Source organism: Hetaerina americana, unplaced genomic scaffold, assembly GCF_022747635.1.
Source record: "Hetaerina americana unplaced genomic scaffold, ioHetAmer1.1.p SCAF_8, whole genome shotgun sequence".
Classification (NCBI taxonomy): Eukaryota; Metazoa; Arthropoda; class Insecta; order Odonata; family Calopterygidae; genus Hetaerina; species Hetaerina americana.
The window spans coordinates 47548982-47563305 of NW_027287427.1; the positions used below are offsets into that span (position 1 = coordinate 47548982).

A 14324-nucleotide genomic window follows, 5' to 3' on the forward strand; every position below is an offset into this window, starting at 1 on the left:
AGGGACGTAAGGAGAAGAATTGCTCTAGGCAAAGAGGCTTTCACAAGGAGGAGGGAGTTGATTACAGGGATGCTGAGTAAGGATATTAAGAAAAGACTTTGAAATGTGGGGTTGGAGAAGATGAAATTGACCGAAAGGAAAACAATCAAGGAAGTTCTAGGTATGATGGATGAAGGGAGGGGATTGTTGGGAGAAATCGTAAGGAGGCCAGAAAAATGGATGAAGGGCACACTGATCGGAAGTGACATGTTGAAGACTGTGAGAAATGAGAGAATGTTAGGCAAATGAGGAAAGGGTAGGAACAGGATAGGGATGTTGGAAGGGAGGAAGGAAGTACTAAGAGATAAAGAAGGACCTAATACAGGTTAGGTTACTGGATTCTGTTTTGTTAGGAGTCACAAAATATTTATTTGGTAGTTGCGTCCATCCAAAAACCTACCTTAACCGGTAGATTACCTTAAAATAATAATACGAGAAGTCCTTGACATGATAAGGATGAAAATAAAACAAGATAAATAATTCACGGATATAATAAGGATGTGGGTAGTTTTGGAGTGGGTGCAAAAGCATTTTAAGTTATAAAAGAGTATTGATTTTTTGTCGAGTCATTCGGGATCCCTTGATGAATTATGACATGTATATACCATGACAATATTATAGGCATACCAGTTGATTCCTTTAATATCCTAACTTGTTTTGCTTCATCATTTGACTCTTATTCAATTTTACCTTAATTCCTCTGCTTAGAACTTATTAACCATTTCCAAATATTTTTATCTAAAAAATAAGGTACACACTGAATGAAGCTATGTGCATACCTGGTTATTCATGCGGTTTTCAGAGAATTATCATCTGGTTAGCTTTTGTGCAGGTGAAGTGTCCGGTGTAATACTTGTGTGCATATCTAACTCCTTTGGCACGAGCATACATACCAAAATTAATTTTCAGTCCATACTCAAGTAGCTGATATTACTTGGAGAAAAAAAGTATTTACAGAGACAAACTGCCCAAGAGGTATTAAAAGAGGTCTTGTAAACTAAAAAATTAGGGCATTTATTTGAGTATTAAATGCAGTACGTTTTTAATACATACTTTGAAAATTCTAATGTGTTGAAAGGTCTAATGAATTTTAATAGAGAAAACCAATAAATGAATTTTGAAATTGCTAATGGCTTCCAAATTCCTTTTGATTTCTTTCTCAGTCAATATGAAATAATTCTCTCCCCTAGGACTATAACCTTGATGAGGTGAAAGGGCTTGTGCATTCTAATGAAGCCTATAGCTGGTGGGACCAATGAGATATCCTCCTAGTAGGGTCGCCCATACCAAATAGGTCAAAGGATAGGAGCCTGAGGGAAGGTACTTCATGCAGCGTCTGTTATTCAGTGAGGGGGCTGCAAAGGCATATGACCCCAGTGAAGCAACCATTGAGTGATGTTACATTAAAAATAATATTGAGGGTGGCACTGGAAAACAAGCTCAATTATTATCCCATGAGTTGATTATGGATAGGATTATTAGAAATAGTCTTAACAACTATGGGACTCGGTCCGAGTGTCATGTGCCCTGCAGCAGTAGCAGCACAGGAGAGGACTGAATTAGTTAGAATAAGGACTTGGGATGTTTGGACAATGTTGATGGTAGGAAAATAAGAAAATATAAAGCAAGAGATAGATAGAGGAACTATAGAGTTATTAGGTTGGTGCAAGGGGAAGTGGAAGCGGGGATTGCTAGAGTGATAATTATAGGGTGATATATAGTGAAAGGGAAGGGAACCTGTAAAAGTAGAAGTAAATGCTGAATCAACAAACTTGCTTTTTGTTCAGGTCTACATTTCACCAAGAAATCAGAGGAAGGAAGAAGTTGACAAAGTACTAGTACAGTTATAGAAAATTATTTCTGGTGCTCCCTGGAGGAAACATTGAAGAGTGATTGGGGATATGAATGTGAAGATAGTCAAGTGCAGAGATAGTAGTGAGGTAGAGCAATGAAGTTTAGGAACAAGGGATGACTGTGGAGTGAAGTCAATGAAGTTCTGCAGAAGAAAGGGATTAATCACAATTAACACTTGGTTAAGACAACTCAAAAGGCATAGATATGTGTCGATAATACCTGGGAATGCAGGAAGATATGTTAGGTTACATAATGATTAGGCACAGATTTAGAAACAGGGTATTTAAATTGCACAGCAGATGTAAACTTAGACCATAATTTAGTAATATTTAATACTAGCGACCAAATAAAGAACATAAAACAGGGAAGCTTGTTTAGGAAGTGATAGTTGGAAGAATTAACATGAACAAAAAGGAAGGGGTATTATCAAGCTTCAGAGAAAATTACGAATGAGTTCAGGCAGCTGGATGCTATGGAGGAAAAATGAGAACATCAAAACAGGGATATGGAAAGCCACAAATGAAATTGTAGGAACTGTAAATAGGAAAAGGATTAAGAAACTGTGGATCACAGATGCTATGATTATAAAGATAGATGAGAGAAAAAAATGGAAGACTTAAATTACAGAGTTAGGCTAGGACCTATCAGTAACAATATTTGCATTCTAACTAATGTGTAGCATTTATGAGGGCGGAAACTTAGTTGGAAGACTCCATCAGATCAGTGTCAGTTCCTCTTTCAAAAAATAAAAAAAAGCAGAAAGAAAATATGGGTGATTTTGCCCTCAGCTTTAATGGTTCTCAGAATCATCAACCGGAGAAGGGGATGCAAAGCAAATGAAAACTTTGCGGATGATCAATTTAGGTTTAGAAAGGGCAGAGACATGCATGATTCCAATTCAGTAATGAGGTTACCAATACAGAAGTACATAAAATATATTCAGATTTTATTTGTTAGTTTCATAGATTAAGAGATTAATCTGAAAATTTCAATTTGAATTTCAAATTAATTAAAAATTTCAAAATTTGAATTTGTTAGGATTAATGAATTTTTTGAAGAAAATTGGAGTAGATAGGAGGAAAGGAAGACTTATCTGCAACTTGGGAAAAACGGTAAGGCAGGAATGTGCATCATCACCCTTGATGGTGGACATATATGTGTAGGAAATGGTTGAACAGGTATGGGAATAACTGGAGACTGGAGTGAAAGTCAATGGAAAATTCATGAAATCAGGTTTGCAAATGAACAGACTTTAGCTTGTCAGTCAGCCAAGGGGATGAAAGCTCTTTAAAGTGCATTAAAAAATCAGTAAGATAGGTATGGGATGAGAATAAATGTAAACCAAACAAAGGTTATGTGTTGGAAAGATAAAGGTTAAGTTAAATATTAAAAGATGAGGGCGAAAACTAGAGTAGATGGGGAATTCCACTTGACCTATCTCAGAAGTGTTTTGGACCAAAATGGTCAAAATAGTAGGGAAATAAGAAGAATTGCATTAGGTGAGGAAATATTCAAAAAGAGATGGAAATTGATGCAAGGGACTTTGAGTAAGGATGTTAAGAAAAGTCTCATCAAAACTTTGATGTAGAGCATGGTTTTTTATGGTGCAGAAATGTGGCCATTGAAGATAGCTCAGAGGTCAGGTAGCATAGCTCAGAGGCTTTTTAAATGAGTGTGTACCATAAGGTGATGTGGACTGATAATAAAACAATTAAGGAATTGATAGACTTAATGGGGGAGCAAAGAGGATTGTTGGGAGAAGTCCAAAGGGGTAGGATAGGTAGATACAGAGAATCTTGATTGGCTATGGGATGTTGAAGGCTGTGAAGAAGGCAGACTGTTGGGCTAGTGAGGTAAAGGGACAGACATTTTTGACATAATGAAGGAATATTGAAATGGAATAATTTACTTTGTAATTCCACACGCTTATTTTAAAACTCAACCCAGGTTTCGACGTTGAACATCATCATCGGGTGAGGTCAGGTCAGGATGATGACGTTCAACGTCGAAACCTGGGTCGTGTTTTTTAAATAAAGTGTGTGGGATTACAAAGTTAATTATTTCATTTTAATATGTCATGCAAATTCCATAAAGTTACGCCTCAGACAACAAATAAAGGAAGGTATAATGAAGGGAGGTACAATGTATGCAAAATTGAAGAAGTGTTAATTGTAAAGTGTTGTTTCTTCATCATACCACTGCTGTGGTTGGCAGGTCCATAAGGCCTATATGGGCTGATCCGTAGTATTTATGAGGAGGGAATCTGGCCGGAAGACTTTGTGAGATCAGTTTTAGTTCCTATTCCGAAAAAGGTAAACGCCACGTCATGTGAGGACTATAGGACAATTAGTTTGATATCCCACGCAGCTAAAGTTGTTCTCAGGATCATAAACATGAGGATGGACAGTAGGGCAAATGATTACTTATGGGATGATCAGTTTGGGTTTAGGAAGGGGAGAGGTACGTGTGATGCCATTGCAGTAATGAGATTATTAATCGAGAGGAATATAGAACACAACCAGGAGGTATTTGCCTGTTTCGTAGATTTCGAAAAAGCATTTGATAGGGTGAATTGGGAAAAACTAATGAGTGTATTGAAGAAAATAGGAATAGATTGGAGGGAAAGGAGGCTAATCCGCAACCTGTACATGTCTCAGACTGCTCAGGTGCGGGTGGGAAACGAGGAGTCAGGATGGGCAGTGTTAGGAAGGGGTGTGAGGCAGGGATGCCCATTATCACCGTTGCTGTTCAACCTGTATGCAGAGGAAATGATTAAAGAGGCATGGGAAGAACTCGAGGTAGGAATGAAAGTGGGCGGGGAATCCGTAAAATCAGTTATGTTTGCTGATGACCAAGCATTAGTTTGTCAGTCAGCCAAGGGGCTGCAAGCATTGCTGAGTGAATTGGAAATTCAGTGCGACAGGTATGGGATGAGAATCAATATTAATAAAACAAAGGTTATGCGATTTTCTAGAAAGAAAAAGGCCAAGCTTAACATTAAAATAGGAGGGCAAAAACTAGAGCAGGTAGAGCAGTTTAAGTATCTCGGTAGTGTTTTGGACCAACACGGTCAAAGTAGTAGGGACATAAGGAGAAGAATTGCGCTAGGCAAAGAGGCTTTCACAAGGAGGAGGGAGTTGATGACGGGGACTCTGAGGAAGGATGTTAAGAAAAGACTCGTAAAAACTTTGATATGGAGCGTAGCTATGTACGGCGCGGAAACGTGGTCATTGAAGCAGGAGGATAGACGTAGATTGGAGGCTTTTGAAATGTGGGTGTGGAGAAGAATGGAGAAGGTGAAAAGGACAGAGAAGAAAACAAATGAGGAAGTACTTGGTATGGTGGGCGAAGAGAGGGGTTTGTTGGGAGCAATCCTATGGAGGCAGGAAAAGTGGATGAAGGGGGTATTGACCGGCAGTGGGATGTTGAAGACTGTGATAGGGGGTAGAATGTTGGGCAAAAGAGGAAAAGGAAGGAACAGGATAGGGATGTTGGACGGGATGAAGAGAGAAAGAAAGTACTCAGAGATGAAGAGGGACCTGATATAGAGTAGGATGATGGATTTTGTGTTTTGTTAGGAGTGATAAAATATTTGTTTGGTAGTTGTGTCCATCCAAAAACCTACCTTATCCGGTAGATTACCTTAAAAAAATATATATATATATATTAATGATAAGGGCAGCATAGCAATTGTGACACCAATGGCAATTATGACACCATTGGCAATAACCTATAGAATAACCAGTCTATACTTTCATATTTTGTTAGAATTTATGAACAGATGTAATTAATGAACCAAAATGAACCAATTGGAAGAAAATTTCAATTCTAAATGCATTTGAATTGCTTCACTAACTGCTAAAAGTTAATTGTATCACAGAGTGTTAGATTATTAGCCATCAGGTTAAGTATACGATGTATAATGCTGGCAAATTTGGTTGCAAATTATTTAGGAATAGTTCAAATGGTTGCATAAAATATTTTCTCCTGCAATGGGAATGCTTAAGTGATGAAGGACTCGTTATGTCAGTTATCTAAAATTCTTATTGTGGTTGTACCTCCCATTGTTAAGCAATTATGGATGGGAGTATTCCCTCTGTTAGAGACTTAAACTCATGTGATTTATATTTAGCCAGTAGCCTAAGTCCATGCCTGTAAACTTTGTCCCTTGTCTCACCCAGACCAGGATTTCCAACAATAATAGAAAGCTACCTTTTAAAAACAAGTAAAGAAGCATTATCCTGCCACTTATTATTGTCAGAAAGCATTTTGCAGTACATTGGAGTGCAATTTAGTGCTAATTTTCTGAAGGAGCAAAAGAAAAATTAGTGGTAAATGGCTTATATCACATATATATTTCCAAAAGAAATCTGTAGTTTATGTTTTTTTGCAAAAATATGTAGTGGCATAAAATGAGCAAAGTGTACAACAGAGAATCAATGATTCCCAAATTTGTGCATTTAACTGGACATTCTAGTTTTCATTCGGAGAAGATCTCTCTCCTTTGTATACGCTTGAGTTTAAATGCCAATTGAACCACTAACTATTGAGTTTTGAGGGATTGATGCCAACTAAAAACCCTAAATTCCTTAACCTCTCCTGAGAAGACTCAACACTCTATAATGAACCATTAATTAGTTCTGCATTCATTATACCTCCCTTCATTGCATCCAAAATATTTGTCCTTTTCGTCTTCTTACCTCACTTACTTCCCATCCTCTCTTTTTCAAAGCCATGAACACTACATCACCAATCAAAATGTTCTTCTTCCACCTTTCTTACCTCCTTTGGATTTCTCCTAATAATCCTCTCTCCTCCCCACAATACCAAGTACTTCTTCATTTATTTCCTTGCTGTCATTTTACCTTTTTGTACATTTCCATGCATTGACCATATATTAATATGGTCATTTATAGCAGGGGTAGTGTAATGCAAGGAATTGATTGTGTTATTTTTGTTTGAAATACTGATCTCCGTATTCAATTGTTTTAAATAACTCCTAAAAGAAAGATTTGGTTCAATGTCAAAAACTAGATGATGAAGAGCCATGAGCAAAGCATGGAATGTTTGTCAATTGCAAAGTTTCACTAATTTTCTTAATAGTGTGAAACAATGGAGTTTGTGTTTTTAAAGGATAATTATTCACTATAAAAATTGAATTCATTCCAAGTGATCAACGGTTCATAAATAAGGTTTTTTATTGATACAAAGATTTTACAATGGTAAAATATAGGGCACACAGAGAAAATCATTCATTTCATACATAGAGAAAATAAATGTAGAATACTGGGATGTCATTCCCAGAATGAAAATTCCCCTTGATATTTAATACATCAGTATTCAGCCCAGGATAGGTCATATTCGCAAAAAAATGGAATTTTTCCACCGCACCCAAAGTCATTAATGCCACCGTTGCGATGAATAGTGCCACAGTCTTCAGCTTTACCTGCATCATCAGGTTGACCAGGATGGGACCAACGAGTGAATCCACTAGATTGAAGTGGTTGGCCTGAGAAAGGAATTGAATTAACAATTAGGTACTTCATTATGTGCTGAGTATATTTTAATTCCTCTCATGTTATGTAATACATAATGGAATATATGTAAAATAGAAGGGTGAATGTAAAGGGAATAGAGAGGGAATCTCTCATGGGTGAATAACTTGGGATCAAAAACATGAAAATAAGGGATGTAAAACTTGTACAAATAATATTTGGTAAGAGGCGCCAAGACATTATTTCCTGAGCACTTGATATTTTTGGCTTTGGAAAAGTGTTAGGTAAAAGTTGGCCATATTGTTACTGTTGGCCATATTGTAACAAAGACATATCTTTACATAGGTTTTGTGAGAACAAAAGGAGTTCAAGAACAATATCTATCTGCTGATAATGAAATAGAATGAATATTAATATGTTTTCTTAGTAATGGAGATAATTGCAAAACAAACCTGAGTTGCACTTTAATTTTATTTTTCTTAGTAAAACCACTTATAAATACGTAATTGAGTTCAATAAAATTAATTTATCAGTTCCTGTCATATATTTTAATGGTGAGTGTGGTTATTTCCATACGAGGAGGAATGTTTTATAGCAACCAAGCCATTCCATGAAAAATAGTGCCAAGACAATAAAATCAATTTTATTTCTATTCAATTGACTCATCATTGAAATAAAATTTGTATTGAGCAATTTATGTCAGCAAGTTTTCCAGTGGATACAAATATATGATTATAAACAGTTATCAACCCAGAGGTTGCTTTGATAGGTAGGATTGGATGGAACAAATCCAGAAAGCATTTGAAATTCATACATTAGGGTAGAAGGGACAGTATACTTTCCCCATGCTTCTTAAAATTTCCTAGAAAGATCTGGCTCTAAAAAAACACAGGGTGATGGTTCCCGGAGGCACTGCCAGGGAATCTGACCTGGGCCCTCTAGTCAGTAGCCCAGCATTCTACCCACTGGGTTACCACTTTCCCTTGTATTTTTATAGGCCTAGGAAAATGAAGTGGAATGTCCACTCTTTGAAATTTATAGAGTGATCATTGTATTGTATAGTAATTAGTCTGAAGAGGAAGTATACAAGCTCATGATGTCAATCTGGAAAATTTGACAACATGTAGGACAACATTACTTCTGTATTGATTCTCCAAATCTAAAGATTGGTGTAACTTTGCTTTAACAACTACACTCACCAAAAATTGTGTAAAATTCTCCTTCCTTGTCTCTATCATGAAATCCAACAAAGGCCCAAACGTGTTTTAATTGACTCTCTGGGTATCTTGCAAACATGGTCTGTAACACTTGATGCTCAGATTCTGAATTTAATATAGCCAAATGGCCACCTTCCATAGCACACTGTAAGGATGCATCTTCAAATCCATTAGCAACTGTGGTGTGAAATTTGTAATATCCAACTCCTGGGAATAACTGATAATCTGCTGGAAGTGGTGGTGGAGCTGTTGGGAAAAGATAATGAGTTAGGGATACCACTTTTTTATGATAAAATAAAATCAGTTAATACAAGCATTGGGAAATATGCATTTTTGTAGTTCTGCAAATAGTCACCATTCCAACCTGCTTCAAAATTAGAATAGCAAACTTCTCATTCACATGGGCACATATTCATTAAGTGGAATAGATTGTTACTTGGCTAAATTAAATGATATCCAAAGGTGCTGTAACTTAGCATAGTTCACAAATAAAGTATGCCCAAAGATATGATTTGTAATCCAGTAAAATTTGAAAAAGATATTTTCTTTTAGCTAGCCAACATTTATATTCTAATTACCTCAACTTGAAATTGCGTTCACCAACTTTTCAAGTAGAAACAGAATTTTGCTACAACCACCAAGATCTGCACCAACAGCAACTCCAGGAAGGCTCCAGCCCAGGCCCCAATGTGACTTAGTTTTCATATTTATTGTAAAGAAAGAATGATACAACTTACCAACAAAATTTGCAGCCAGCCGGAATGACTGAATTCCAGAATGATCATAGTTTGATTGCAATATTTCCATCTTCCAGTGGTTTGGGACCTTATGGCCGTCACTGTTCACAGCTGCCTGTGATATAAAGTGGCCTGTTTGGTTTTTCCTACTGGCAATAGTAAGGGAAATTGTCTTGTTCAACTCCGCACTGGTCACTCCTTGAGAGGTGATTGTTGATGTTAACCACAGGATTAAAAGTAAGGCTACTGATGTCTTGGACATTGTGTAATAATGGTATCTGATACAAACTGAAGAATGATGCAAAAGAAATTTTTCCAACCTTTTATAGTGAATGACATGCGAATATCACTATGGAATTTAACCTCAAGGGCAATGGAAAATCTCAAAAAGTCATTCTAATCACATGAACTTGGTGTGTCTGATCTTTTAACCTCCTTGATAAATTCTTTGAACAGCTTATTTTCAGAAATCACACCATGTCACCCGGTCAACTTTGAAAAAATCTGTCACTTTAATCTTTATGAAATACTGCTCAACTATCGAAAATTCTCCATAAATTTAAAGACATATTTTCCTGGTTGACTCTGTCCCTGTGTTAGCTTGGAGAGAGTATGAATCCATCCAGGGATGTTTTACAGTAACTCTGATTCCACTGGTTCCCTTTCCCAGTAGCAGAGAATTTTGTGTGCAGTGCACAAGTTTACTATATTCCAGGGTGAGCTTTGAAATAACTAATCTCACCAAATGCGACATTTTGATGCAATTTCCGGCTATATTTTCCAAACGGTCAACTGTACTTTTTTAGTTTGGTTCAGGCCAAAATAAGTTTGGTTTAACTTGAAAAAGAATCACCTTACCAACATAATAGCTAGAAGATACAAATGAATAAAAATAGTTGTTGATTCTTCTGAAATGTTCATTGACTCCCCGAACGGATGAGTATGAAACGTCCCGGTAGGTGGAATCTCACCTTTACCGGTCATTGTGTGTAAGAAACCCATGGCATTGAAAATAAATGAACATGGCTGAAATAGAAAGAGCACATGCGTTTGCCAATTGTACAATTTTAGACTTCCCTAGGGATTCAAATGTCACTTTTCATACTGCGAGACCCCTAGCACCAAATTCATCATAATTTCTTTTTCAAATATATAATATCTCAGTTTGTTTGATAATACATATTGTTTTCTGGGGAATGCAAATTTTTTCCAATTTTTATCTTACCAACTCCAATATAAGCATGGAAACATCCATTATTATCATACCTTTGCCCATCTTTGTAGCCCAGGGTGTACACGTCTACCTTATATCTTCATGACGTAGGTAATTTTGATTATTTCGATTAAAAGACTTCATGTTTACCTGTCAATTCTTAATGTGTGATTATGCCCTATTTTCATATTCTATTTCTGAAAGGTTTCTTTTATGGTGCTACTGATCTTGTTCTGAGACAAAGTATTGTCCTATGAATAATCTCCATTTCATATCTTTCAGTGGGTTATTAGCTAGTCCTATTGGTGGGAGGGAGGCTCTGCTTCTTCAACTTGTCTGACAAGGGTTACCTTGCCAATAGCTCACATACTGCGGACATAAATCTTATAATAATGGAAACACATAAGAAATATCATCATGGGCATGTGTACGCTCATGATAGGGTACATAAATTGTAGTCCACCAGTTATGGTAGGTTTTCATGGATCTTCTGCTGCACTTCAAATCCCTGCTTAACATGGATCAGTGATATCCTAAACCACTAGAGTAAAGAATTATTCAACTCCATATATTTTCTTCCTCCCTCAATTAAATCCATCGTGCTTAATCTTCCCCTCTTCCATAGCTTGATTAAAATTCTCCCTTTGTAATCTTCAACTTTTCCCACCTACCGTCTTTGAATTTCACCCAACTTCCTTCTTGCCTCATGCTTGCAACTACTTTTCTTTCTATCCATTACAATTTTTCTATGTTTCTCTTCAGCATCATCTAAAAACCTTTCAATCAATGTAATTCTTGTGTCTAAGGAAGCAGATATGAAACCCACGTCTGCTTCATTAGTTCATGTCCATTAACTTGTGATGTTAGACTGCTTAACATAAAAATGAATGCTCAATTTATGAATTTTTTCACTTTTATTACAACACTTTGACTATATTTATAAAGGCAATTTTCACCGGCATATCCAGACTGACACAAACTAAATGTATTATGTAATTTTTATATTTTATTTTAAAGATTAATACAAGAGAAGTCCTTGACTTGATGGGAATGAAAATTAAACAAGATAAATAATTCACGGATATAATAAGGATAATGGTAGTTTTGGAGTAGTTGCAAAAGCATCATAAGTCATAAAATAGTATTACTTTTTTGTCATATCATTCGGAATCCCTTGATGAATTATGGCATATTTGAAACTATAAGTTTGGTTGAACAAACCGCTGAGTGTTTATAAATTTTTACTTTTTGAAAATGGTGGCAACTATAATATCTGTGGTACGAATTGATCTATATAAATATTAAGCAGATGATGATGCATTATAACCTTTATAATGTTTTAATATAATGTAAAAAGAAGCAAATGTTGAATTATGTGAATTCGTATATTCAGAAAAAAGATCATTTTTCGACTAGTTCAGTCCTTTTTGGTCTTGTTGAATAGGAGGGAACTGATACAGCTAACTCTATCCTTCATGTAGGGCACTTGTAAGTATGTATGCCATAAGAGACTATGTAATTTTATCACCATTAGTTAAATTGGTCTTGGCAAAAATGCAGTGTTGATCATAGAACCAAAATCATCTATTCTTTAGCATCTAAAAGTTTAGTAGGAGAATTAGTGAAATCATCTGACAAGATATTATTATTAATATTGTAATGGGATTTCATTGTTATAACAGAAGTGATAGTGAAATGAGAAGATTGTAGCAAAAGCTTAGAGTGAGTAAAAAATTGAAAGTAGTTATCCCCTCATGGAAGTGTGCCAGATTTCCATTAAATTGAATGTTTATGGGATAATGAGTTTTTCTAATTTTAAAGCTTACACACCTAAATTTAACCTTACCCTAATTTACCTTTATTAATGGTGTTACATTTAATAAATGATGGGCTCAAGTTATTCTGAACCCTTTGACTGTGCAGCATGTAGAATTGTCTTTGTCATATGATAACATAGAAGAAATTAGCATCATTTTTTTCCAAATAGAGATTTTTATGTTTAAGGTTAGCTATATCTACTACTTACTTACGTTCATTAACTTTTAGGACAATAAAGACTGGCCTTCTCTGTACGAAGCCAGAAATGTCAGACGCCTGTAATTAAAGGTTTTTGCAGAGATTTTATGCATATAAGATTTTTGGAATATGCCACTGCATACTGCACATTTTTTGTCACAACATATAGTTCTTCGTATTCAGAATGTCGTCAGCCCCTGATAAGTTCATTAACTTTTAGGACAATAAAGACTGGCCTTCTCTGTACGAAGCCAGAAATGTCAGACGCCTGTAATTAAAGGTTTTTGCAGAGATTTTATGCATATAAGATTTTTGGAATATGCCACTGCATACTGCACATTTTTTGTCACAACATATAGTTCTTCGTATTCAGAATGTCGTCAGCCCCTGATAAATTTCTCAGTAAGATGAATGAAACACTGAGTAATAAAAAATTCCCAATATGCGGCAGGATTCTCTAAGGACAAGGAAAGTTAGAATGATGTTCACGGTAGAATAATTAGAAAATATAAAGGAAGAAATTGGTAGAGGAAATATGGATATATTAGGTTAGTGCAAGGGGAAATGGAAAGATAGGGATCTTGATAGAATAAAGTATTCAGAATTGAAGAGGAGCTTAGTGTAGTGCTGTATGTTAGGCCGTGCTTTGTTGAGACATGACGGCATAGTCGCTGTGACATTTGGTAGCATGAGTTCATCAAAAACTTTCCTAACCTGTAGACTAACAATAATACTAATAAAATAATGATTCCATCTTCCTGGAATGTAACACACCTGTGGGGGATATTCATATAAAATATATTTGAGATGCTAGGTCATTGGGAAAGGAATAAGATAAAGATAAAACACAAGCAAATAGAAAAGTAGCATTAAATGAAACAGTGGATGTAATTTTACTCAGAAAGTCTTCCATGGTCCAACAGATATCCTGCTGTTTGGGTAGGCAGAGAATTCTATTCACAATGAAAGGTATCATTTGCTGATTGAATCAGTCCTTCGAATATTAGTTAATGTTGAATCTTTGTCTCTTCAGTAATATCTTTGCAAGTCCAAGAAGATCAAAGTGACATCTCTGGGCTATATGCAGGATTTTCAAGGGCCTCCCATTTCTTCCATTAATAACCTTCTAGACATGACACCATGCATAAGAAATAATCACAATTCCTGAAGACAGCACATTGGGTTACTTGGCCTTAGACTGATGCAAATCGAGTGTTTGTGAATACTTTGGGGCATTGATCCTTACACTCCAGAAATATGGGCCCCATGAATGTCAAAGTATGCACTTAGCATAGCCTTTCTAGATGACATAACCATTTTGACTTTCCTTAGCTTGGGTGAGCCAGCATGCTTCCACTGCATGCAGATGGATTTTCCTTCAGGTTCCAAGTGGTGACAAAACATTTCATCTCCTGCCACAATATACAGCAACTTGCCTTAATCATGGATGCTTTGATTGTTCTGTCTATTTATGTGGTCATACTATTTTCCATAAAATTGTGCACTAAGTGGAATGTCACTAATGTGTTTCTTCATGACCATCATGGATTGAATTGGTTTTAGTCATCTTTTATGACCACTTCTCTCTGTGCCCAGCAATCAGACTCTGAAGAATCTTCACTGGTTAACATCCTGCATCTATTAAAAACTGAAATACCACTCACTGATCCTGCTTGGATGGCTTTTCCACCACATCTGCCATCTTCAACGTACTGCCATGTGTCTGCAGGTGCTCACTCATTGTGCTACAAGT

The 14324-nt window shown here is 36.1% G+C and overlaps 1 protein-coding gene across 1 annotated transcript; it reads right to left on the reverse strand.

Annotated features, from left to right (window-relative positions):
• Nucleotides 1-7066: 7066 nt before the first annotated feature.
• Nucleotides 7067-9617, reverse strand: LOC139697865 (hemolymph lipopolysaccharide-binding protein-like). Its single transcript, XM_071596721.1, has 3 exons — nt 9343-9617; nt 8588-8851; nt 7067-7402 (listed from the first exon to the last, which is right to left on the reverse strand). Exons 1-3 carry the CDS (start codon nt 9602-9604, stop codon nt 7227-7229), a joined length of 702 nt encoding a protein of 233 aa, XP_071452822.1. The 5' UTR covers nt 9605-9617; the 3' UTR covers nt 7067-7226.
• Between the last annotated feature and the right edge of the window lie 4707 nt (nt 9618-14324).